Below are 27,415 nucleotides of genomic sequence, written 5' to 3' on the forward strand. Positions count from 1 at the left end.
ACTATTGTGCAGCCCCTTGCTGGTCAGAAAGGCATGAATTTTGGCATACCATGCACGTGGGGCTTGTTTCAACCCATACAAAGCTTTATTCAGCTTGCATACTTGATGTGCATTTCTTGAAATTTCAAAGCCCGGAGGGTGTTTGACATAAACCTCTTCCAACAAGTCTCCGTTAAGGAAGGCTGTTTTAATGTCCAACTGATGAACATTCCATTCAAAATTTGCAGCCATGGCTATAACTGACCGGATAGTTGTCATTCTGGATGTAGGAACAAAAGTCTCCTCATAGTCTATGCCCTTTTTCTGAGCATATCCTTTTGCAACCAGCCTTGCCTTGTACCGATCAATGGACCCATCTGGTTTTCTTTTGACTTTGAAAACCCACTGTGTACCTATGGCATGTTTACCTGGTGGCAAATCGACAACTTCCCATGTCTGATTTTTCTGAATGGACTGCAATTTATCGTGCATGGCATTCATCCAATGCACATTATCCTGTGCTTCTTCAAATGTCTCAGGCTCCTCCTCATCAAGAAGAGTACCTGCATAAGCTGATTCAACTGAAAGAGCTTCCCCCCCATGCCTTACTGCACTACGAGTTCTGCCAGGTAATGGAGCATTAATTTTACTCTCCCTGGAGAGTTTGTAACAGCCAATTTGGAACTGTTTTTGCTGCATGTATATCTGCAATTGTGGAGGTGGTAAGACATCCTGTGGCTGAATCGGAGCATGTGGAGGTATCTGTAAATTGTGATTTGCATCAGATATATCAGCAGGGGAACCCAAGGCAATGGGTAGTAATCCCTCAAAGACATCATCGGAAGCAGCTTGAGTGTGAGCTGAATTTTCTGAAAATATAACATCATTACTGACAATAATCTTGCGTGTGACAGGATTGTAGAGACGGTAGCCCTTGCTCTCTGCACTGTACCCAACAAAAATGCTTCTGCCGTATTAGCGGACATGCAAATTTCACCTTGTGAAGTTTTCGTCCAAGTTGCGGCCTGCTGGTATTGTGATAATTCTTTCTATCTTAAATGGTGCGTTGCCCTATCAACTAGATTTAGATTTAGATGCTCGTTGGGGAGAGACTAAAATGAAAATGTTTAGACTTCACAAGCAGTTGTAGCTTGAATGAAGAGATTTTGGACTACCTTTTGATTAGCCTTCTCCTTTAGTGCTAGCCTTCATCATGGCTGAGTCTGTTGATTAGCCTTCTCCTTTAGTGCTAGCCTTCATCATGGCTGAGTCTGCCCTTCACCTCCGGAGTGCCGACAGAAACTCAGTACGAAGACTTTGTATAAATGGATGCTCAAGTATGTGTGGGTGTGTGGATTTGTATGTGTGAGAGCATATTTTTATACTATGGTCTACACCCACTGTTGGGCACTGATGACGTTAGTGGGGATGTCATAGTAGCTAGTCCCTGCTATGCATGATGGAGTTTATGGTTTTCAACCTTGTGAGTGACTATCATGAGATTGAAACTGCACTATGTTGTGTTTTTAGAGGATGAGTTTGGGAATGTTCCTAGATTCATCTAGGTATATGTACCCAACAAAAATGCATTTGATTGCCTTATCAGACAACTTATGCCGAAACTCAACGGGCACATGAGCATATGCAAGGCATCCAAAAACACGAAAATGATCCACAGAAGGCTTTCTCCCTTGCCAAACTTCATAGGGAGTCTTGGTCTTCAAAGCTTTTGTGGGAGCCCGATTCAAAACATAATTGGCACACATGAGACCTTCAAGCCAAAATTTGTGGGGCAATTTTTTACTTTTTAGCATGCATCTATCCATCTCCATAAGAGTACGATTTTTCCTCTCAGGTTTGCCATTTTGCTGAGGGGTTAGCCTCATTGTAAGCTGATGTGCAATGCCCTTGTCTTTCAAAAATGCATCAAAATCTGCAGACAAATACTCCCCTCCTCTATCTGTGCGTAATCTCTGTATCTTGAGTCCTGATTCATTCTCAACCATGGCTGTAAAGTGTTTGATATAACATACTCTCAACTAACTACTGATAATCACGGGAGCTAGCACCATAACTTTCCACCCAGCCAACCTTGCTGGAGCGTGAGAGTACACACAGAGAAAATCAAAATCTGAAACATACGTGAAGGTCCCTTCTCATTCTCTCACTAGCTCCAACAAGCCCCATCTCCCTAGATGGATCTAGATGCCACATGCCATCATTATAGGGCCTTTCCTAATGCATCTTTTTTTTTAACCCCTCTCTTGGGATACTTTGAAATCCTTTGCCCCTAGGCACATTTCTTGCATTAGGCCCTTAGCCTTAAATCCACCTAGTCTGGTGCTATCAGCCCTCACCTAGGACCTTGACATTAATTCCCTCCCGATCATTTACATGAAGCGCAAACAAATATATTACAAACGTAGATCCTTAAGGGAAATGTCGACTGATTCTTCCGAGGTCATGCCACCTCAGCTAGAGCGTAACATTCCTTCCCTCTTCAGACATCAGCGTCCTCGATGATAAAGTCTGGGAACACTCTCCGCAACTGGTATACGGATTCCCAGGTAGCTTCTGATAGAGGCTGACCATGCCATGCAACCAACACCGTGGGAATCTTCCGATTTCGCACTTGCATGGTTCCTCGGTCCAGGATTCTTGTTGGTTTGCGTCTTGCATTATCCTCTATCTCCTAAAACAAAACCACACCTTCGTTTAGTGAGTCACCAGTATGCAAAAATTTCTTTAAACAAGAAACATGAAACACTGGGTGCACCTTGCAACCCTGTGGCAATTCTAATTTATAGGCTACCTTGCCTATTCTCTTTAGAATTAACCATGGCCCACAATATCGAGGTGATAACTTAGCACACTCTCCTGAAGTTAACGACTTCGAGTGCGAAGGAACTCTGAGAAAAACTTTTTTTCCTTCCTTAAATTCTCTTATAGACCGGTTTTCATCCGCATACGCCTTGGCTCTATTCATAGCCTGGCGGATATTAGCTCTCGCAAGTGCTAGCATCTCCCGCGTCTGAACCACAAAGTTCGCGGCACTAGGCACCTTCTGAGGTACTCCAACTATAGTTGGATTCGCTGGTCTATAACCATAGTTCAGTTTAAACGGACTGAACCCTGTAAAGGAATGTTTTCTATCATTGTAGGCAAACTCCAACAATGGCAACCACTTGTCCTATGTATGTTGCCTCAATGACACATATGCTCTAAGCATATCCTCTAAAATTTGGTTGATTCTTTCTGTCTGACTATCCGTTTCTGGATGATCCCCACTACTCATTCTCAACTCAGTTCTTAGTGTCTCAAATACCGCAGTCCAAAAATGACCGGTAAATTTGACATCTCTGTCTGACACTATGAATCTGGGTAATCCATGCAGACGAAATATATGTCTAATAAACAAATCCGCCACTTGCGGGGCACTAACTGACTCCCTAGTTGGAATGAAGTGAGCCATCTTGGTAAGACGATCAACCACCACAAGGATAGAATCATATCCACCTTGTGTCATAGGCAGACCTACAATAAAGTCCATGGAAATGCTCTCCCACTTACTTAGTGGTATCTCCAAGGGCTGTAAAAGTCCGGGTGGCTTCACCCGCTCGGCCTTACTTACCTGACACGAAAAACAACGTGTCACATATTCATGAATATGCTTTGTCATCTTTGGCCAAAAGAAATCTCGCTTCACGAGATCATATGTCTTCTGGACTCGTGGATGTCCTGCACATGGGCTATCATGGCACTGTTGAATGACTCTCTGCCTGAGATCATTCTGATTAGGTACTACTACCTTGCCATTTCTTTTCAGCATACCATCCCTTATGGTATATCTTGCATAAGTTTGGCCTTTTCTGGATGCCAGGTCATCCTTTTCGTTTTCCCCGGGTTTTAACACATGAGCCTTAGGCCAAAGGCTTTGGACAAACTCGTCCACCTTTTGAGTTTCTCTAATCTCGGTCATTAGAGCACTCTCTAATACCGTGAAACTCATGTTATGCATAATGTGTGACAACGCATCAGCAACTTTATTATCTTTTCCTCTTCGGTACCGAATCGTTAAATTAAACTCTTGCATGAGCTCTGCCCACCTAGCTTGGCGGCCTCTCAAGTCAGGTTGTTTACAAAAATGTTTCAGAGTATCATGATCAACATCCACATAAAACTCTGATCCATACAAATAATGTCGCCATGTTTTCCAAGCATGTACAACATCATACAACTCTAATTCATGAGTTGGCCAATTCCTTTGAGAGGGAGAAAGCTTCTTGCTTTCAAAGGCTACTGACCTTTCCTGTTGCTCCTACCGCAATGCCACTTGCATCGGTTTCCGAGAACAACAGTTTCTGGGGATCAACTATTTTTAACACCGGTCCTGTGACCACAGCTTGTTTTATGGTGTTAAAACTTTCTTGTTGATTCTGTCTCCATATAAAAGATACTTTATCTGAGGTCAGATCAGTCAATGGCAATACTATTTCGGAATATCCTTTGATATGCCTTCTATAAAATTGGACAAATCCCAAGAATGATCGCAAAGCGGTCAGACTCTGAGGGATTGGCCAAGTTAGTATCGCAGCCACTTTCTTTGGATCCATTTCTACCCCCTGGAGTAATTATGAATCCTAAATATTCAAGTCTAACCATACACAGTATAGTTTTCTTTTTATTTACATAAAGACTGGCTTTCCTCAAAGTACTGAACACTATTCTTAAGTGTTCGCGATGCTCAGTAATACTTTTACTGAATACCAGAATATTGTCAATAAAATGTACTATAAACTTTTCGATATACGGACGTAGTAAATCGTTCATAAGCATGACGAATGTAGCTGGAGCATTGGTAAGTCCAAAGGGCATTACCAAAAACTCATAATGACCAAACCTGCTTCTAAAAGCGGTTTTATGCACATCCTCGGCTCTAATACGGATCTGATGGTAGCCACACTTAAGATCTATCTTGCTGAAAATTACGGCCCCATTCAATGCATCTAGCAAATCATCGATCCGAGCCATCGGATACCTGTGCTTAACAATGATATTATTTAATGCTCTGTAATCTATACAGAGGCGAAAAGTATCATCTTTCTTCCTCTTTAATATCACTGGGGAAGCAAAAGGTGAAAAACTGGGTTGAATCTGCCCCAACTTGAGGTATTCTTCCAGTTGTCTTCGCACCTCAGCTTCTTCTGTAAAGCTTAATCTATAGGGAGGTCTATTTACAGGTTCTGCCCCCGCGATAAGCTCAATTTTATGTTGAACATTCCGCTCTGGAGGTAACCCATAAGGTAGCTCATCCCTAAAACAGTCAGAGAACTCCTCTGTTGTAAGATCAGCCAGCTTGGCCATTTCACCACTTTGCGCAACATCAGTGCTAGCCGAAGAATCATCAACCGGCTCTACCGATACTGTACAAAGGAATAAAAACTCTTCTTGAGCTTTTCGGATTTCCATCACGGAAACCAACGGTCCCTGAGGTACATATTTCTCACCTCGTAAGACATACAACACATCATTCATCTTGAATTGATATACGTGCTTTTTCCAATCAATGGCTGGATTCTTCCTAGAATACCACGCCTTACCCAGGGCTATATCTGCATGAGCAAGCTTAGTCATTTCAAAATCAAGCTTCTCAGCATAGTCCTGAATACGAAGCTCCAACTGGGTAACCCTTTGGTCCCATACTTCAGTTGAACTTCCATCTGCCATCCTGACTGTATACGCATAGGCAGATGGGCTAGTCTTTAACTTCAGCCTCTTCACGAGCTTGGAGTTAATTACATTGTGAGTTGACGCCGAGTCAAACAACACAATGACATCATGATTGGCCACTTGTCCTTTCATCTTAATTAACTCCGTATCATTAAAGGCTGTATACCTCGTTGCTGCGGGCTTAGATAGGATGTTATCAGGTGCACTCGTTACTAGCTTAGCAACAGACACACATAACAAACAGGTACCGACCTCTGAGAAGATCCTGCTAGCTGAATCTGCATCCGTTCCGCTCTGGGACTTCCCTCCATTTCCATGTCGCATTCTGAGATTACCATCTCAGCCATCCGACGATCCTTATTTCGTGGACAATCTTTCCACTGATGAGGCTGAAGGCAACACAAACACAAGCCTTCTCTCCTCGCTTTTTCTCTTTGCTCTGGGTTTAAGGGAGACTTTGACCAAGCCTGGGCTGGCATTGGTGTTACTTTCCTCTTCACTCCAATGGTGGCACTTGATTTAGGAGTTTCAGTTGGTTTCGCCTGCTTGGCTTGACCACTCGGGTGAGAACCACTCCCTTTACTAATCCACTTCTTCTTAAACCCATATTTCTTCTGGTATCCATACTGGGTTCCGACCTGCGCAAACCCACTTGGCCTGCTGCCCTTGGCATCTTCATAGTTCAGGGTTATGGCTATTGCATCATCCAACGTGTTCGCATACTTAGCCCGAACTTCCATTTTAATCCGATCATTCAATCCAAATATGAAATCTTTCACTTGGATTGGTAGGGGTTCATCAACCTTCATTACGCTCTCTCGAAACTTATCAGTGTATTCTGCCACTGACAAATTTCTCTGACGAAGGTTTCTATACTGATCCCAAGCTCGGGATGCTTCGTCAGGAGGTAAGAAGTGTTTTCTAAATTCCCTTTTAAACCCCTCCCAGGTAGTGGATGTAATACCATCTTTCTGTTGTTTAATCCACCACCGATCCGCTGCCTCACTAAACATGTGGGTGGCCTCGCGGATTTTCTTGATGTCATTTCTGATTTCACAAATGGTGAATGCCTCGTCCCATTTGTGTAACCAGGTCTCAATGACATCAGAACTACGGTCATTCATCCGACCAGAATACTTTTCCGGCCTATAATTGGCAATATTAGGTACTTTAGTCCTCCTAGGCTCGACCGTATGAACACTAGACTCCGGTTCCATCGGAGCCCTTCCTTTCTCATCTCGTGAAGTTCTGGCAGACATACTGTGTATCACTCTTCTAAGTTCAGAATGCCCTACATTTGCCTGTAACTGTTGCGCTAATATCAGCTACAAGGCATCCTCAAGTAATGCAATCCTGCCAGATAAGGTGTGAACTACTGAGCGCGACACCTGCTGGGTCGGTAGGACTCTTGACCCTACAGGGTCCATCCTGGAAGCTCCTTCTGCTTCCATTCAGGTCAATGGGTGTTTTGCTTTTTTTTTAAATTATAAATAAATAAACACCGCTAGAACACTGTATTTACAAACTGACACAATTCCCTATACTAGGGAATACCTGCAATTTGACAACTATACTGACTAGGTAATTGACACAGGCATATATCCAAATACCGCCTTTCCCTATACTAGGGAAATTCCTGCAAACAAACTGGCTTTATCACAAAGGCATATGCACAAGCATAATCTCCCAGATTGCCCACAGGAATTTGAATAAGTCAAAAGAATCCCAAGTCTGCTATGTACCCTGCTATGGCATCCAACCTTCATGCAGACTAAATATTCCACGAGAACCTCTTCATGCAAGCGGAGCATCAACAAAGACTAAGGTCGGGAAAAAAAAACACAGAATTGACGAATGCCAAAGAAAGCTCCTTGGTTGATTCGCCTCTGCACCCAGCTCGCACTGGCTATTAGGATTTTGCTGCGTCAACCGTCACCGAGATCTGATCACCAGCGCGGGAGGACCACCGAATATCGATTCGTCACCAAATGACACGATCGCTTCAGATTACGCTGCCATCAACTAGCAGCCTGCGCTCTACATACGCCTTGGATACGGGCCTCCCGCACAGATGTGCGTCAATTGCATGCAGTCACGTCGTCACATCGTCCACGAGCTTCACGTCACGTCAGATGCTCTGCTCATTGATACCGAGATCACGATGCTGCTGGCTATTGCTCGACTCTTGTTAACCATCCTGTGACTCAGTTCGTATGTCCATGCTCACAACCCGTCACGCTGGCTACCGTGAAGCCTCACGCTATCACCAAGCTCGCCTCCCCGAGTTCTGATACCAAATGTTACAGACTCTCAACTAACTACTGATAATCACGGGAGCTAGCACCATAACTTTCCACCCAGCCAACCTTGCTGGAGCGTGAGAGTACACACAGAGAAAATCAAAATCTGAAACATACGTGAAGGTCCCTTCTCATTCTCTCACTAACTCCAACAAGCCCCATCTCCCTAGATGGATCTAGATGCCACATGCCATCATTATAGGGCCTTTCCTAATGCATCTTTTTTTTAAACCTCTCTCTTGGGATACTTTGAAATCCTTTGCCCCTAGGCACATTTCTTGCATTAGGCCCTTAGCCTTAAATCCACCTAGTCTGGTGCTATCAGCCCTCACCTAGGACCTTGACATTAATTCCCTCCCGATCATTTACATAAAGCGCAAACAAATATATTACAAACGTAGATCCTTAAGGGAAATGTCGACTGATTCTTCCGAGGTCATGCCACCTCAGCTAGAGCGTAACATTTGAAAACCATAAACACTTCTAATTTGCGTTTGAGCCCATAAACCCAAGTGTAGTTGGAGTAGTCATCTATAAAAGTGACAAAGTAAAGATGACCACCCAATGATGGAGTCCTCATGGGACCACAGACATCACTATGAATAAGCTGTAATTTTCGAACAGCTTTTACTGATCCATCCTTCTTGAAAGGAAATCTGTGCATTTTACCAAGAATGCACCCTTCACAGACATGTGGAGGAGGTGTTTCAAGAGGAGGCAATGCATCAACCATAGCATGTTTTTAAAGTGTCATCAAGTTGCCATAATGCATGTGTCCATATCTGGCATGCCATAACTCCGCATTCTGCATAGCAACAGTAGGAGTGGAAACTGCAAGAGCATGTGCTGGTCTTTTCTCATACATGTCAAGCTGAAAAAGACCACGTAACAAAGTGCGAGACAATCTCAAGGCATAGTCATTCTCTCTGTCATGGACTGAACACTTGTCATCTTCAAAAATGACCTGAAATCCAGCTCTGTTAAGAGTGGACACTGAAAGTAGATTTTTTGTGATACCAGGCACATACAAGACATCAGAAATTTTGAATGTTGAGCCATCAATGGCTGTAAGTTCAACTTCTCCTGTACCACGAACTGAATAGGAGGCGTTGTTGGCACATGTGACCTTTTTACCAACGGGAGGTGGATGCAGAGATGTGAAAAGACACTTCCTGGAAGTGATATGCTTTGAGGCACCGCTATCAAAATACCATGTATTTTGTGTCTCATTGACACTGAAAGCTGATGCATCCTTGGAAGAATCATAACTGCATGTCAGAAAAGCATAAGAGTCATCATTACAAGTGGCTGTAATATCCGGAGCAGCCAACTGAGAGTCTGAAATGCAAGACAAGAAGGCATAGTCGTGCTCCACAAAGTTGACTGTAGCTTGCTCATTGTCAGATGCATGAGGAGCTGAATCTGAAACAGCCATACCGGAGCTGTTTTTCTTTTCTTTTGCAAGCCTCTTCTTGCATTCTCCAATGTAGTGACCTGGCTTTTTGCAGTAATGACATATTCCCTTCTTCTTGGGCTTACCTGCATCATCCTTAGCCTTTTGAGAAGGCTGTCCTGAACCATTGGAAGGATGATTTGGTGATGTCTTTGTTTGTCCCTTTGTTTTAGGCTTGAATTTTGAAAGCATGGCATGCTCACCTGCTCGTGAAGCCATGTTTTTCCTGGTCTGCTCTTCCTGCAACAGAAGTCCTATCAACTCGTGAAAATTGAGAGGATTTGCACCCCCCCTCAATGACAAATTTAGCGAGGTATGAAAGTTGAGATAAGACTCAGGAAGAGAATTCAGAGTAGTGGTAATGATCTCTGAATCAGGAATGATCTCATCAATATTCAGCAATTGCTCTCGTAAATCCTATAGCTTTGTGAGGTGCACTGACATGGAGTCACCCTCTTCCATATGTGTATGAGACAATTCTCTTTTCAAAAAAGACACCCTGGCATCATTCCGAGCTGCATACATGCTCTCCAAAATATCCCATGCTGCCTTTGAGGTCTTACACGACCAGATATGCGGAATGATGAATCTTTTTACTGAAAGAGAAATACACGACAAAGCTAAAGCATCACGTGAATCCCATCTCTTTTGGTCTGGAGTGGTAGGTATAGCTGCACCAATAACTTGTCCTACAGCTGTACCTTGTGCACGACCTCTGCCGCCTCCTTGCTGGGGAGGGGTATTAGGTGCCACATTTGCTGGCCGGATCTCATCCCCATTTACATAGTCTCACAAATTACAGGAAATCAGAATGTTGCGTACCATAAAACTCCAGAGGGAGTAGTTGGTACCATCCAGCTTATCCTCTTGTGAGAGACCACTGAACTGGAAATCATTTTGATTTTGCTGGGCCATGTCTGAGAAAGAAAATACAGCAAATGCAAATCTGAATTCGCTTGCTGGGAATGGAGTGCACAATTCCCAAAAAAGTACAGCCAAACACTGGCTGAAAATGCAACTCAAATCTCTGTAATGTCTCTGTCAGAAATCTGCCAGAGCATCCAATCTCTCCCAAAACCTGCCAAAAGTGCTTCAAAACACTTACAGAAAGGCAGTGTGAACTGAAACCTGCAAAATTGCTCTCCCAACACAAAAGCCCCAATTTGTGGCTTGAAATTGCAACCAGAAAGGGACAAATGGTCTAAAAGCCCCAAATGTTGCACAAATTGCTCTCTGCCAACAAAATCCCCAAATTTCACTGCAAAATTGCAGTGTAATTGCAAAAGCCCAAATTTTCTGTAAGAAATTAGCCAAACAATGGCTCTCTGCGCAAATGCCTATCACGAAACACCTTCCAGAGTCCACCTGCAAAGAAACAAAATCCCCAAATTTCACTGCAAAATTGCAGTGTAATTGCAAAAGCCCAAATTTTCTGTAAGAAATTAGCCAAAAATGGCTCTCTGCGCAAATGCCTATCACGAAACACCTTCCAGAGTCCACCTGCAAAGAAACAATATGCAGAAAGTACAGCCTCTTCAGATTGTACGGAATTGACAGTACGGAACTGTCAATACGAAATTCGTACAATGTACGGACTGTACAGATTCCTGTACGGAACAGTCGACGCAGATCTGTACGGCGGTTGTACGAAACAGGTACGGCGGATGTACAATGGCGAAGGTACGGCTGTACGACGAAGTCCGTACGAGTATTGACGGCACGTTGTATGGGCTGGTGCGACGGTTGTACGGTTGTACGGTTGTACGGGCGACGGGCTGTACGGCGATGTACAGACGGACCTGACGGTAGGAGCTGTACGATGCAGGAGCTGGTACGGCGCAGGAGCTGAGCACGGCGATGCAGAAAGTACAGTCCGTACAGATTGTATGGAGGATTATACGGACGACGGGCTTGTATGGACGGGCAGTGATGGTACGTGCAGGTCGTACGAGCAACGAGCTGTTGAGCTTGGAGCAGGGAGCTTGCGAGCAAGGAAGCAGGGAGCAGGGTCAACCTGCTCTGATATCAAATGTGAGTAGGGGAGCAAGAGAGTAGGAGAGTGAGAGCTGAAAGCAATAGTTGCAATAGTTGCAATAGAAGAGTGTGTTACAACTGAAGAGTGGGATAGGTTTTGTCTAAGTGACAAAACCTTATCCTTCACTAACCGTAGTTAGTGAACTAACTGTGGTTAGGGGGAAAAACCTCTAAAATGAGGGAAAAGTGCCCCTAACCTTATTACATTACATTGGTCACTGCTAAATTATAACAATAATTCTAACACATTCTTGAAGGAGAAAGGCATCACACATCAGCTTACAGTGAGGCTTACACCTCAACAGAATGGCAAAGATGAGGGGAATAATCGCACTCTTATGGAGATGGATAGATGCATGCTTACAAGTAAAAAGTTGCCTTACAGGTTTTGGCTTGAAGGCCTCATGTGTGCCAACTATATTTTGAATCGGGCTCCCACAAAGGCTTTGAAGACAATCACTCCCTATGAGGCATGGCATGGGAGAAAGCCTTCAGTGGACCATTTCAGAGTTTTTGGTTATGTTGCATATGCCCACGTGCCTGTGGAGTTTAGACACAAGTTGTCAGATAAGGCACTTAAATGCATTTTTGTGGGGTATAGTTCACAAAGCAAAGGCTATCGTCTCTACAATCCTGCTTCACGCAAGATTTGTATGAGTAGAGATGTTATATTCTCTGAAAATTCAGCACATACACATGCTGAATTTCAGATTCCAGCATCTTCAGATGATGTTTTGAGGGGATGCTTCCTATAGCATTTGGTTTCCCTACTGAGGTTCATGCTGAAAATCAGAATTTACAGCAACCTCCTCCTGATCCACATGTCCCGATTCAGCCACAAGCTGATTTTGTACCTCCACAAGGTGTGGATGAAGTTGTCAGGCAAGAGATTCAAGAAATACACGCAGCCAAAACAGTCCCAAATTAGTTGCTACAGACTCTCAGGGAGAGTAGGCTTGAGGCCCCATTGCCTGGCAGGACTCGTAGTGTAGTAAGGCACGCAGGGGGGGCTCTCTCAGTTGAGACAGCTTATGCAGGGACTCTTCTTGATGAAGAGGAGCCTGACTTTTTTGAAGAAGCAAAGGATAATGTGCATTGGATGCATGCCATGCACAATGAGTTGTAGTCCATAGAGAAAAATTAGACTTGGGATGTTGTGGATTTGCCACTAGGTAAACATGCCATTGGTACCAAGTGGGTTTTCAAGATAAAAAGGAAGCCAGATGGGTCTATTGACAGGTACAAGGCAAGGCTGGTTGCCAAAGGCTATGCACAGAAGAAGGGCATAGATTATGAGGAGACTTTTGCTCCTACATCCCGGATGACCACCATACGGTCAGTTATTGCAATGACTGTAAATTTTGTTTGGAATGTCCATCAGTTGGACATAAAAATAGCTTTCCTAATGGGGACTTGCAGGAAGAGGTTTATGTCAAACAACCTCCTGGTTTTGAACTTTCTGGCAATGCACTTCAGGTTTGCAAGCTTAACAAAGCTTTATATGGGCTGAAACAAGCCCCATGTGCATGGTATGCCAAGATCGATGCATTCATGGCAAGTAAGGGATTACACAATAGTCCCATGGAAAGCACCCTCTACATCAAGAAGGATGGGGGGGATATTTTGGTCATCATTCTTTATGTAGATGACATGCTGCTTAAAAGATCAAATGAGGATATAATTGCAAATTTCAAAGCTAAGTTGAAAGCTGAATTTGACATGACAAATTTGGGCATGTTAAATTTTTATTTGGGGATCCAGTTTATACAAGACAAGCGTGGCATCGTTATGTCTCAATCCAAGTATGTGCAGAAGCTCGTGGATAGGTTCAACATGCATGATTGTAAGCCTATTGCCATTCCCATGGGGGCTGAAGCTTACTATGTATGATGCAGGTGAATTAGCGGATGTCACACTTTACAGCCAGGTTGTTGGATGCCTCATCTACTTGTGCAAAACATGGACCGATATTCAGTATGTAGTATCTCAGGTGAGCAGATATATGCATAGCCCGAAGACAACACATTGGCAGGCTGTAAAATACATCTTCCGTTATTTGCAAGGCACAAAGTCTTTTGGCTTGATGTTTCCCAGGGGGGGTGACTTGCAGATGCATGCTTACAGTGATTCAGATTGGGCTGGAGTTTTGGGCAAAGCTTGCATTTCTTGGCTGAGCAAGAAGCAATCTACAGTGGCTACTTCCTCATGTGAAGTTGAGTACAGGGCAGCTTTCACAGTGACAGTTGAGTGTGCTTGGCTGCAACGTTTGTTCGCTGATCTTCGTCTCTTATTGGAGGGTCCTTCTCCAATTCTCACTGATAGTCAGAGTGCTATAGCAGTAGCAAAGAATCCTGTGTTTCATGCTCGCACGAAGCACATTGAGGTTCATTATCATCATGTCAAAGAGAAGTTACATGTAGGGGAGATCAGTATGATCTATGTGTCAATACATGACAATGTTGCAGACATCTTCACCAAAGCACTTCCACGTGAGAAGTTTGAGGCATTTCACAGTGCCCTAAACTTATCTCCTTTTGGTGATTGTTCACTACCTCGTACACCACATTGGCACTGCAGGGGGGTGTTAGAATTATTATTATATTCTAGGCAGTGGCCCCAATGTAATGTAATAAGTGGGTTAGGGGTACTTTTCCCTCTTAGAGGTTTTTCTCCCTAACCACGGTCTAATCTCTAACTACGATTAGTGATTAGATAGGGTTTTGTCACTTAGACAAAACCCTCATCTCTTTCATTGTACTTGACTTTAGTTCAGTACACTTTGGGGAGGGAACTACGTTCAGCTCACTCTCTCCATTTTGCTCACTCTTGCTCTTGCTTCCTGTTTTTCTCACAGGTCCACCAGTCTAGGATAGGAGCCCTTTAGGGCCCCCTCAGGGCTGGAACAAGTGAAGAGAATGGCAGGGGAAGGGTTGCCTTCATAGGCTACCCTGCTTGCCTTTATGGGGTCTAGTGCTGCCTTTATGGGGCCTAGGGCTGTATTTATGGAGTCTAGGGCTGCCATTTATGGGGCCCCAACCAGCCCCAAAAGCCCTATAAATAGGGGGCCTCCAGGCCTTCTTTCCTCATTCAGTTCTCCCAGCACTTCAGCCTCCTACAGCTCCTCCTCAGTCCCCTCTGAACAGCTCGACACTCACCCCTAGTGGCCCTTTGACCAGCCTCAGCCTTTTGGCATCAGTTCAGCCCTCTGGGAAGGTGTTCACGCAGTGCATCAAACGGGGAGTCGGGACAGCGAACGGAGTAAGGTTTGGGGTCTGTTTCAGCTGCTCTTTTCAGTTATCTTTTACAGTTTACACAGCTCATTCTCAGCTCTTTATTTCAGTCATCTCTCAGCTCTCTTATGGGATCAGCTTTCGCTCTCTCACTCATGCAGTAACCCTGCATTCGGGTGGACAGCACAAGCCTCTCCCTTGCCTTGCAGAAGCGTCCTACATCGTCAGTGTGGACAGCATCAAGGTCTTGGTATTGGTCGGCGTTGCCTCTCAGGTCTTTGGGTCTGCTATACGTGTGCACAATGAGCTCTTCACAAGTGCATTTCTGTGCTCTCTCGAAGAGTGTTCTTTGTATTTCTCAGTCCTCCAAGTATAAAGCAAATTCTCCCCTGGTTGGGGGAGGGGGCCCTCAGTGGGTACATGGACCCACTTGGTTGTTGACTCTACTCTCTCTCTACCCTCATCTCCTTTCTCTCTCTATGGTAAACAACGCTAATTCCTCGCTAAAGGTTTAAAGAAGGTCTTGCTGTGAATTACACGATCAGATTACCGTTGCATGTTACAGCATATTTGCAAGTTTGAGTGTATTCGGATGGCAAGAATAGATGATCTGCTTGATGCATTGCATGGTGTGGTAATTTTTAGTAAGAAACGTGACAGCGTTGCAGGTCATTCTTAGAATATGTACACTTCTATAGAAGACATATTAGAGCTTATGTTGACATTGTCTCTTCATTGACCGAGTTGACCTTAGACAAAGTACCTTACATGTGGGAAAAGAGTCTTCCTTTGAAAGTAAGAAGCTTTTGCCGTCTCAGAAAAATTGGCCAACTCATGAGCAAGAGTTGTACGCCATGATCCATGCTTTGAAAGCATGGAGACATTATCTATATGGTGCATAGTTTTATGACGATGTTGACCATGATAGCTTGAAGTACTTTCCTAAGCAACTTGATTCGTGTGGCAGCCGAGCGAGGTGGGCAGAACTCATGTACGAATTCCATATGGAGATTCGGTATCAAAGAGGAAAGGATAATAATGTTGCTGATGCATTATCATGCCTTTATGCATAATATGAGTTTTATAGTGTTCTAATTGATTGAAGTCAGAAACTGGACGAGTATGTGGAGAGCCTTTGGCCTAAGGCTATTATGATAAAACATGGGGTTATAGATGAGTGGGCATCTAGGAAAGGCCACCCATATGCAAGGTATACCATAGAAGATGGTATGTAGAAACGGACATACGAGCTCGTAAAGTGTGATTTCTTTTGGCCAAAGATGAAAAGCATATTCATGAATATGTCACACAATGTTTTTTGTGTCAAGTTAGTAAGGCAAAACGGGTGAAAGCACCTGGCCTTTTACAACCATTGGAATCACCATCAGGCTGGGAGAGCATTTTCATGGACTTTATTGTTGATCTTCCCTAGGTGGTGGTTGGTCATCTTACTGAGATGGCTCATGTCTTTCTGATCAGAGAGTCAGTAAGTTCTTCACAAGTGGCAAACTTGTTTTGCTTGCACATTGATCCAGAGGTCGTGCCGACATGGTAGCATATGAGGTCCAGCGTAGGCGAGACCGAAAAGCATGTGCTTTTACAACATCAACAGTTTCTAACGGTGAGCTGACAATTCCTCTCCTCATCCATAGCTACTATTGTAGGTCTGTCATCCACTTGGGGGCTTCCACCTTCACAGACAATTCTTCATCGGTTCTTTATCTACTCAAGAGTCTTCCATCTCCGAGCACAGTTTCGTGGACTATTCTGTAGCATCTCAGATAGTGGCTCCCTCGAGAAAAACTCTCTCCTTTTGTAAATTCTCTATTAATTCTGTAAATTCCCAATGGACCAAGAACTAGTGCCCTTTTTCTATACTAGGGAAATACCTGCAATCCAAAAGAAACTTGTGCTCCAAGTTCCCAAGCAAAAACTAAGGCTCAAAACATATATCAAAATTGCTAAGGAAAAGAGGAGAAGCTTCTTGGTCAATGTCTCTTGAGCAGCTTCAATTGCCAAACCCCGAGATATGAATAATCAAATCTCGCAGAAGGAAACAAGGGCATGTCGTGTAATTCAGATTTAGCTGTTCCGAATCGTAGGACACCAAAGACATGCTGTCTGCGAACTGAGTCTCCCCACACAACTTATGAGAAACACCTCTGCTATAACTAAAGAATTTTAGAAAAAGGCTCTGGTGCACAAAACATCGTATGTGCAGTTTGTTTGTGTTTCTTTCTATGCTCCCTATCGTCCACCCTCCTTTTCAAGATGTGAGCTCTTTCTTAATCGTCCATCCACACCGTCGATCCTTTTTAGGATGAATTAAAACCTATTTGTATTTTTTTTCACTGTATTTTGATGGTTGATTGTCAAGCAACAATGAAGTTGCAAATCTTCACGCCAGTAATTGACACGCTGTACATTTTGTGCAATCAAAAGCTATTAAACAGGCAAAGCCTCATTGAAACCCTTCGACCACCTGATTCCTGCAATCCACAAACCTTAGCGTAGATTTGCTTCATCAACCATCAATTATCCTACGTTGGGCCAAGGTCCACGTGACCATTGACAAATTCAGCAATTGCCTTTAAAGCCATCATTTGCGTACACGATCAATTGATCGCTTTGGCAATCCAATGTGCCACTTCTAAGTACGGTTCGCTCAACAACATTCCTCAATTGTAAGCCAGCCCATCAACTACCACTGGCCAAAAACAATATTCCATGCTTAATTCCTACAATGTATTATGTCCATCACCCCTGTTGTTATGTGTGTGTCACCTATCTCGTCCAAATGTCCTTCAGGTATCCATGACTCCACTATTATTCATACGCTCTGATACCAAATTATTACTATCAAGTTCAGTATCTACTTGAAACATTCATGGTTGTGACAACTACTATCTCCATCAGTCAAATCCATGAACCTCAAAACACCCCTGTTGCTTCAAAACCATCCAGCTACAACATTTCATTCATAAAACATACATTTCAACTATAGTGTGAGACTCATACCCCCATCCTAGAAGGCTCATTGCTATATTTAGTAGCTTGCTACGATATAAGCCCCTTCCCATGCATTCAATCATTGAAGTCCCTTACGCTTTCTATATTAATTCAATAACCGTGCCCTTGCCTCTAGGCACTTATCCCTAGGAGCATGGTTAAAGAATCAACCCGTCAGATGTGCATGGGAGCCTTAAAGCCCTCTAGTCGTCTCGAACCCCTTTCATCAAAGGCCTTCATAGCTACATCCTTGACTAATTCTTCATAACAAGATAACAATCCTTTACCAATTTCTCATAACAATATAACAATTCATTATTTATGTTTATATATATTACCATTGGTCTCTCTAAGGACTTCTGACACAGAGCCATCCAAGATTAGGCTATGTTCTAACTTGACTAAAACACACACAGCCCCGTCTGCACATAGATATCGTTAGGGAGACATAGGCTTGGATGGACCCTAAGACCACCCTAACTATACCAAGGGTACGTCATGTCCTAATTTTTCCAACTTCAGGTTACATGACCCTAGGTTAACGTAACCTTCGTAACACCAGCCACGTTATGTCCAAGCATGGACATAACACGTCGTTTGATACCTAGGCAAAGATGATTTGCCACTTTGTTTCGTCCAAGTTTCTAATCACCTTATAGGGTCCATATAACTTGAATTATCTTGGGATTAGTGCTGCCTAGGAATGCACATATATGTGTGTGTGCGCGCGTGCACGTGCTTGTGTAGCTTAAGATGGCCCCGTGTTCAAACTCCACTTGTTGCGTCCTATCATTAGTATTTTCCTTCATCCTCTATTCTGCTCTAGCCATGTTTTGCTTTGCTTGCTGAAGCAATGCGTGCATTTCAGTCATGATGTCCTAGTTGCTAGTGTTGATGGCTACCTTAGGTTTGCGGCCATGCAACAACTCATACGTACTCATCCTTACTTTGTAGTGTTGTAACAAAGTTTTGCCAAACATAGCCACTTAACCTAGGCCATTTTGAGTATTATGTCTACTCTTTCATAGGTCATGTTGAGTCTAATGCGACTCCTCCAACCGAAGTCACCAGAGACATTATTTTCCCCAGGCAGGTTTGGTAGCTTAGGAGCTGGAATTACCTCCAACATGTAGAATTTCATGTCTCTCTTCTCACGAAAAAGATGTGCCCGTGTTAGGGGCAGCCACTCTTATGAGTAACGATATATACCTGTGAAAGCCTTTGCTTTGGAGACCATATCTGAAGAGAGGAAAAAGTCACTGAATTAAGTTTAATTGGCAGGGCTAAGGCCTTTTGGGAGCCCTCTTCAATCGTGGATCAATACCCTTGAACCCCATCTATTGTCCATTCTTTGGTTGACATTGAGCCGCTTTGCAGCACACCCAAGCAGCCACTACTTGGAGATGATTTCCCAACACACATATGTTTACATTCCAGTTATTCAGCTGCTGTTTTTTTAAATCGCTTTCCAATTTTGAGTTAAAACTCTATTTAGGCAGGGATGCCTTATAACAGTAGCACCTTTGTTTTATAAAGAAGAGTAACATCTATTAAAGCGGGAAGACAAAGCAAAGAGTTAGTGGTGTGTGAGTCACTGGGAGAAAGCTAGCTGCCCTGCAGCTTGCTTCAGAAGGTCTCAAGTCACTGTCTAGGGTATCCTAAAAGTAGGTGTCAGCAAGTATTGTGGTGGGCTATACAACCAATGGATTCCTCCATCAGTGGTGAAAGAAGTAGATGCTAGTTTGGCCAAGCCTTGCGGGAATGCTCCCACTTGTTGGCGGTCTTCCTAGAGCCTCTGTACCTTGCTCCCACCTGTTGCCTTGCGGAAATGCTCCCACCTATTGGCAGTCTTCCTAGAGTCCTCTATACCTTGCTCCCACTGGTGCACAAGGTGTAAATGATATGTAGATGAATATTGACGCGGGCGGCAGCTGGACGAACTTGGATCTCCCCCATGACTAGGCTGCAATGTTCAACCCGAACATTTCAGACAATGATGCTGGCCACAGTCTCCCAAACACTGCCCTCCAATGAGAGCTCGAGGGGTTGTTGGGAGGAAGGCAATGAATATTATATCTATTGGCTCATGACACGCTTCCCACCCACCAAGTAGGTGGGGATATCATCTCTATGGTGAAGGTGTGTTGCCCCTCTGTTAGCCAAGATGCAATGCATGTAGCCATATCCAATGTAAGTACGCAATGAGTTCGCCGCATTCTTGTGACAATCTTAAGGGACCATTTGTTGGAAATATGGGCTGGGGCTTTGGTGTGGTCCTAACCCCCCTTGTGGTACCTTGGAATAGTGTGGAATTGCATGGTGAAAAAGGCCCTTGGCGCGCTCATGACACGTGGAATAAGGGGGATAGTAATCCCATACAACTGTGGAATGTATGGCTCCTTGGTTACTCTAGGTTTGTCCACGGGGGGGTGTTGGAGGTGGCCTTCACGCCTCAATTGGTTATGGAGCATGGTCATTTGAAGTGGGAGTGCACGCTTGTGACACGTGTACTTGGAATGGAATTAATCCCATAAGCATATGTGGACTTGTGTGACCCTTGAATATAAAGAGCCTTTCAGCTCTCCAGAGTTATTCCCTCCCATGGATTTTTGGGAGGCTCTTTATATTCAAGGTCCCCCCTTAAAATGAACATGCTCCATAACCAATTGAGGGGTGAAGGCCACCACCTCCCACACCATTGCCAAATTCTTTGTGCCATGGGGCAACTCCATAGGCAATGCAAAGTTGTCTTTAGATCTCCTGCTGTGCAACAGTGGCATGTACCATATACTTCAACTACAGATGTATAGCTGGTCATAGGAGATCTTCCTCTGCTAGAGGTTGGTCAAACACTACTAGAAAAAGGATCTCGTAGGTACCTGTTGCTCCAACCATCGCTTCTCTTGTGAGGGGCTCTAGTGGAGCGAGTTGCTACAATGTCTCCCATTGGAGATGGTGTAAGAGAAGGGGGGTTTCTTGTTTGTCCTCTCTGACTATGTAGGTCCTAACCCAAGAAACCACTATTCCAGAACCCATTGTAGCTCCTCAAGGTCCTTCCCTCCTAGAGGCAAAGTTTCTATTGGGTGCACTCCTCCCTGCCCTATCTAGGGTTGATGGCCTGACTCTTCCCCAAACATCTTCACCTCTAATCCTCCAAAATCTTTTCATCCACAGGGTTGTTGTCAACAACCTTTGACTCAAAATGCAGTAGCTCTGTGGACAGTGGGACCCATGTTGAAGATGACTAGATAGGGCATGTCTTAAAAGACCCCATCCTCTCACAGTTTGAAGTGATAGGCTGTGAAGAGGACCTTGAGGGGGGATTTGGCATATTCATTGGGTCTCGTGATTCCTTGTCTAACCCCCTTCTACTAGGTCGGTTGTGCAGATCTCCATAATCCAATGAGGTGCCCTCTCATGTGTGACAGTACTTGTAGTCACTCCTCTGATTCATGTAAAGGGTGGCACATCAATGATACCTACGCCACCCTCTTCTTGAGGTGAGATCATTGTTTTCCAAGTAGTTGTGGCCTTTGGGTGTCCTGAGTACCATCTGATCCTGCCCACAAAAAGTTCCGCACCAACCGCCTGAGCTCTCCTTGCCCAGGAAATCTTGACAGAACTCCAATAAAGGAGTTTGCAGCACATGCTCTCGTAGAACAAGGGAAATTTTCTTCCTACCAAGATATCAATCCCAATGTGTGTAATAGTAGTACCTTTTCTCTATGCATAGATTGCTAGGGTTAGTTGAGTAGATAGTTTTAGTTTGCTCATTTATGTTCTGTAGCATTAAAGACTTTGATATAGGCCATTTTGTACAGTACATTGTAGGTGGCACTATGCCACATACATGTTGTAATTCTACATTGGGATGACGTGTGTCAAATGTTTGATCTTGTATGAATTGTTGTGCTTTTATCTTAGTTTAGATTTATTTAAAGTCTAAGGGGTCCCATAATTCATTATCTTGGAAATAATATGCTGCTATTGCATTTTTCAGAGATTACCAATCCTAACATGGATTCTGTCCATATCCCTTTTGCTGGCTGACTGGGCTTTCTTTACAGAATAAAGGTGCATTTCCTCTGTTTGGCTGTATCACCTGACAAGGGTTCCATATTCTCGTCGTCGTCGTGAGATGAGTTGTTGGTGATGGCATCCATTGAATGGGCTGAATTCAAGGCAAACATGTGTGATAATGTTCAACAGAAAGCACTGCCATACTGTCTGTCATCCAGGCATTCCCCAAAAATGAGATCATCATTTGGCCTGGTTACAAATAAGAGACTGTTGATTGATCTCATGCAGCTTGAGGATAAAAAATGTCATTTGGTCGGTCATTCTCGTTGAATGATCATCTCCATATGTGAGAAGCGAGAGGGTAAATTCTTGCAATCATATATGGTTTCTGTCCATGTACTGAACCAACTAAATTCCAGCAGTGCACTCACTTGGCAAAGAATTGTAAGTGTCTAATATGACAGTATGTCCCATTTTATTGTTTGATCTCGATTTTAAGAATTTTTTAGAACAAGCACCACTTGCACATTTAAGATCGGGTCTCGAAACAGCCCATTTTATTGTTTGATAATTGTTTTTTAGAACACACACCACTTGCATATTCAAGATACAGAGTTAAAGCTGACTACGCTTGACGATCTGTTTTGTTCTCTGTATCTGCATATCCTTTGAGAACAGCTTTCCCTCATATTTCTGTGATAAAAATATCATGTATGATTCTCTCCACTAGCATCAAGTGTGCTTTGCTACATATCAATGCAGGTGCACATGGGGGTCAATAGCGGGGCAAGTAAGTTTGCTGTCGAAAGACAAGCAGTTAACGAAGCTACATTCCGTTGTCCTGATGAAATGGGCTGGCAACCTCAGGTGCATCAACCCCCCCAAATTGTGGTAGATTGAAGTTTTTTCTGTTGAGTACAAAAAGTTGACATCTGGACAATACCTCTAGCATGTTCCGTTTTCACACAGATTTTTGAATAATGAGGGAAAATTGTGCTTCTATTGCAGAGAATCCCAATAATCCAGGAGAATGGTGGGCTTTCACATGCAAGAGAGGTAAATTTGAAATTTGAATCTTTTCATGCCAACAAAAGCAGTTCAGGCATATGCCATTGAATCGTGAAAATCTTTGACATAGTCTGGACTCTGGTGCTGTGAATGTCTGCATACAATGAAATATCTACTTAGGACTTTGTGATACTCTTCTAACACATTAGATGAGAGAATGTAGGTGTTGAAAGAAGATGTCTTTTTGCTGCCTAAAAGCATTTCTTCCATTTGCTGGTGTGAATTATCTATGTAGTCGTAGCAAAACACACTCTCAAATGATTCTAAAGTTTACATTATACACCTTCACTGAATTCTGTAGTAAATCTACTAAGCAGAACTAATTTGTACGGGTAATTGCGGCTGAAGGGGGGTACCCCTTTTGCCACATGGCACCCTGCCACGTGTCATCAGGTGGGCTTGTCATGTGTCATCAGCCTGTAAATTCACATGGCACCCAGTTGAGTAATCTCAGCTAACCTAGCTAAGACGCGATCAAACCCACTTAGCATCTGCAGGAGTACTTGTAGACCTAATGACCAGCAAGGGCATGCCTGTTACGCTTTACAAAATTCTAGAAAATTGGAAGCTGTTTATGATGTCTCTTGTGTTCCTTGGGGCCCACAAACACCTTAACTAAATGAATAAATCGGGTCCAATGTAAAGCTCATCGATGTAAAATGCCACTGCTTCTTTTGTCGTCAGCATTTTCAAACCAGAGTCTAGATGTGTGCTTTCTTTTCGATCATAGAAAAAATTATTTGTACTACTACTACATTCCATCCAATTTCGTGTTACGTACAGATGATCTCTCTTATAGTGTCATACTGATATTTCAAAAGTTTTAAATTGATACTCTGAACCTTCTCTGTCTTATGAAATGTTGGCGTTCTCATAGCTATGACTTAATGTTTCCTCTTTATGAAACTTTTGTTGTAATTCAAGGTCCCCCCTTCCCCTTCCAGGAAGGGAAAAAGTTCCCCTTTTACCATGCCGTCCTGCTTACGCAATAAGACAATGGTTTGATGATCTATGTCTGGCTAACATAAATTTTAGACAATCAAAAGTTCTGGGTTATATTCACTGATGTCTTCCATATTGTTCAGACTAATATTGCTGTACCGGAGCTTGTCGACGCCTTGGTGAAAAAGGGCTACAATGTGACTGTTTCAGATGATGCTGGTAGATTTGTTTGCAACTATGTGTATTACCACTCACTCTGCCATGCTGAATCTCATGGGACAAAATGTGTATTTGTGCATGTTCCTCCCTTCACCAAAATCGAGGGGGAGAAGCAAATCGAGTTTATGGCATCGTTATTTGAAGTCTTGGCTTCTATGTGGTGAGGATCTAACAGCATCATCTTCCCATCCTATCATAGGGTGATTGTGTCGATAGTGTAGATACTACTACTACTTACAAATATGTATGCATAAAAGATTTTGGATATAAATCCATTCTTCTATATTTTGTCTCAATTTGATTTCCTCGTAAAACATCTATCCTAAATAGCAATGTTATGGGTCTTGATTTTCTAAAATTGGCCATGATATAGTGTCTTGTCCGTATATGTGTTGAGGTTTATGCTAGAGAATGGTGAACAGATGGATAAATAAATCTTGCCCTTCTTAATTCAAGCTCTTGGATGCTAGCATGTGATCACATCTTTGGTTTAAATGGGAAAAAGGTGTGGATAATATGGACGGGTACATGTGGGGTGTGTTATTTTAATTTTGCAGTTTACTACGGAAAAATGATGTGCAATTTGTTCATGGAGTGTCGAAGAAATCTCTCAACTTGACCATGGAGTTTAGTGCTTCCCATAGCATGGTGCGTAAATTGTTGTACATATTTGTTTAGTTCATGCATGAAACGATGGTGTGCTTTATGTTGGTTTGCGGGTTATAGGGTCAAACTAATGGTAAAGGACAAGGTTCTGTGAAGGTGCTTAGAGTGATATCCCTAGAATTTACCCTATGCATGTTGGTGTTCGTAGTTATTTTATTTGGGTCAAACACCTAGGGGTAACAAGATCCCATGTTAATTATGTGGGTTTCTAGGGCAATTTTATGTGGGGAGGGGACACTTAGCAAGGTTCCAAGCGTGAGGGGTATCTATGCGTGAGGGGTATCTATGTGTGAATATTTTTGGTTGGGTGAAGCGTGTTTGACTAGGTAGAGATCTCTTTTGTGAAGCTTATATAGTTTGACTTTTGTCATTCAATAGTTGTGCATTTGCTTTGTTACATTTGGTGAGGCAATTGACTTGTGGGGAGCGACATATGGTCGTAGTGGTATGCTATGCTCAAGTTAAGGTAACATGACCTCCCAAGGGTCGTTGGACATTTTCCTTTAACCAAATTTCGTATTATATTTCATTGCGCTTCAAGCATATGGTTAAAGGAATCAATGTCAAGGTCCTCAGTGAGGGTGAATGGTATTGACTAGATGGTTCTAACGGTCAGGGGCATCAAAATGTGTAATTGCCACGAGGCAAATGGAATTAAATGGTACTCTAAGAGAGGGGTAAATGGTGCACCAATGAATGATCATAGGATTGTGACATGTGGCATGTAGAATTATCTAGGGAATTGTGGCCTTTGTGTTAGCATGCAAGAAGAGCATACATGAGAGCTATCACAAAGATTGGCTAGGTGAAACACAACTGTGTCATCGCTCGTGCTTTGCATCAGTTTAGCAGTGGTTTATTTCAATTGGTATTAGAGCAGTAGGGTATTGACGATCGTTGTGTGGTTTAAGAATGTGACGAGCTGATGGTGGTTCGTAATTATTGCGTGTTGAGCTTTAGTATAGTGATTGTGTTGTAACACTTGGGAAGTTCGTGGCGGAGGAGGGAGCATGGGTTTGTTGGTGATGGATGGCACAATCTCATGATCGAACATCTCCTTTGGTATGAAAGCCCATTGGCAATTGTTGAGCATCGTCAACACTTAAGAATAGTGTTTAGTACTTTGAGGAAAGTCAGTCTGTACGTAAATAAAAAGAAAACTATGATGTGCGTGGTAAGACTTGAATATTTAGGATTCATTATTACTCGTGAGGGGATGGAAATGGATCCAAATAAAGTGGCTGCGATACTGACTTGGCCTATCTCTCAGAGTTTGACCGTTTTGTGATCATTCTTGGGAATTGTCTAATTTTATTAAAGGCATATCAAAGGATATTCTGAGATAGTATTGCCATTGATTGATTTGACCTTAGGTAAAGTACCTTTTACATGGGACAGAATCAACAAGAAAGTTTTAACGCCATAACATAAGATGTGGTCTCGGTACCAGTGTTAAAAATTGCTGATCCCTAGAAATCATTTTTCATAGAAACCAATGCAAGTGGCATTGCGGCAGGAGCCATTCTCCTCCAAGAGGGAAGGCCAGTAGCCTTTGAAAGCAAGAAGCTTTCTCTCTCTCATTGAAATCGGCCAACTCATGAATTAGAGTTGTATGCTGTTGTCCATGCTTTGAAAACATGGAGAGATTATTTGTATGGTTTAGAGCTCTATGTAGGTGTAGATCATGATACTCTGAAACATTTCTGTAAACAACTTGACTTAAAGAGGTCGCCACGCTAGGTGGGTAGAACTCACACAGGAGTTTCACATGACGATTCAACAACGAAGAGGGAAGGAAAATAAAGTTGCCGATGCATAATATGAGCTTCACGGTATTAGAGAGTGCTCTCATTGAAATCGGCCAACTCATGAATTAGAGTTGTATGCTGTTGTCCATGCTTTGAAAACATGGAGAGATTATTTGTATGGTTTAGAGCTCTATGTAGGTGTAGATCATGATACTCTGAAACATTTCTGTAAACAACTTGACTTAAAGAGGTCGCCACGCTAGGTGGGTAGAACTCACACAGGAGTTTCACATGACGATTCAACAACGAAGAGGGAAGGAAAATAAAGTTGCTGATGCATAATATAAGCTTCATGGTATTAGAGAGTGCTCTAATGGCCTAGATTAGAGAAACTCAAAAAGAGGACGAGCTCATCTACAGCCTTTGGCCTAAGGCTTATGTGCTTAAACTTGGAGAAAGAGATGCCTTGGCATCCCAAAAAGGCCAAACCTATGTAATATATATCATAGCGGATGGTATGCTGAAACAAAATGGCAAGGTGGTAGTATCTAATCAGAATGATCTCAAGCATAGGGTCATTCATGATAGCCCATGTGCGGGACATCTCGGTGTCGAGAAGACATATGATCTCGAGAAATGAGATTTCTTTTGGCCAAAAATAAAAATAACTATTTATGAATATGTGATGTTATTTGTCATGTCAAGTGAGTAAGGCTAGAGGGTGAACCACCTGGCCTTTTACCGCCCTTGGAGATACAACTAGGTAGGTGGGAGAGCATTTCCATGAACTTTATAGGTAGCTGGTTTGCCTAGGAACACAAGGTGGATATGATTTTGTCCTTGTGGGTATTGATTATCTTACCAAGATGGCTCACTTCATTTTGATTGGGGAGTCTATTAGTGTCCCACAAGTGGTGCATTTGTTTATTAAACATGTATTTCTTTTGCATTGACTACCTAGATCCATAGTGTGAGACATAGACGTTAAATTTACCAGTCATTTTTGGAATGCAATGT

General features: G+C 43.0%; 1 protein-coding gene across 1 annotated transcript in view; it reads left to right on the forward strand.

Moving 5' to 3' along the window:
- LOC147903615 (Peptidase C15, pyroglutamyl peptidase I-like protein) overlaps nt 1-24,301 on the forward strand; it is a 43,850-nt gene extending 19,549 nt beyond the window's left edge. The window contains exons 2-4 of the mRNA XM_087400189.1: nt 22,518-22,622; nt 22,764-22,811; nt 23,909-24,301. Of these exons, the coding sequence (XP_087256315.1) occupies nt 22,518-22,622; nt 22,764-22,811; nt 23,909-24,148 (393 nt within the window). The 3' untranslated portion in view covers nt 24,149-24,301. The remainder of the gene's footprint in view (nt 1-22,517; nt 22,623-22,763; nt 22,812-23,908) is intronic.
- Nucleotides 24,302-27,415: the final 3,114 nt, after the last annotated feature.

Source organism: Dipteris shenzhenensis, chromosome 3, assembly GCF_047967505.1.
Source record: "Dipteris shenzhenensis isolate YYH24624 ecotype China chromosome 3, Dip_SZ_1.0, whole genome shotgun sequence".
In the NCBI taxonomy this organism is placed as follows: Eukaryota; Viridiplantae; Streptophyta; class Polypodiopsida; order Gleicheniales; family Dipteridaceae; genus Dipteris; species Dipteris shenzhenensis.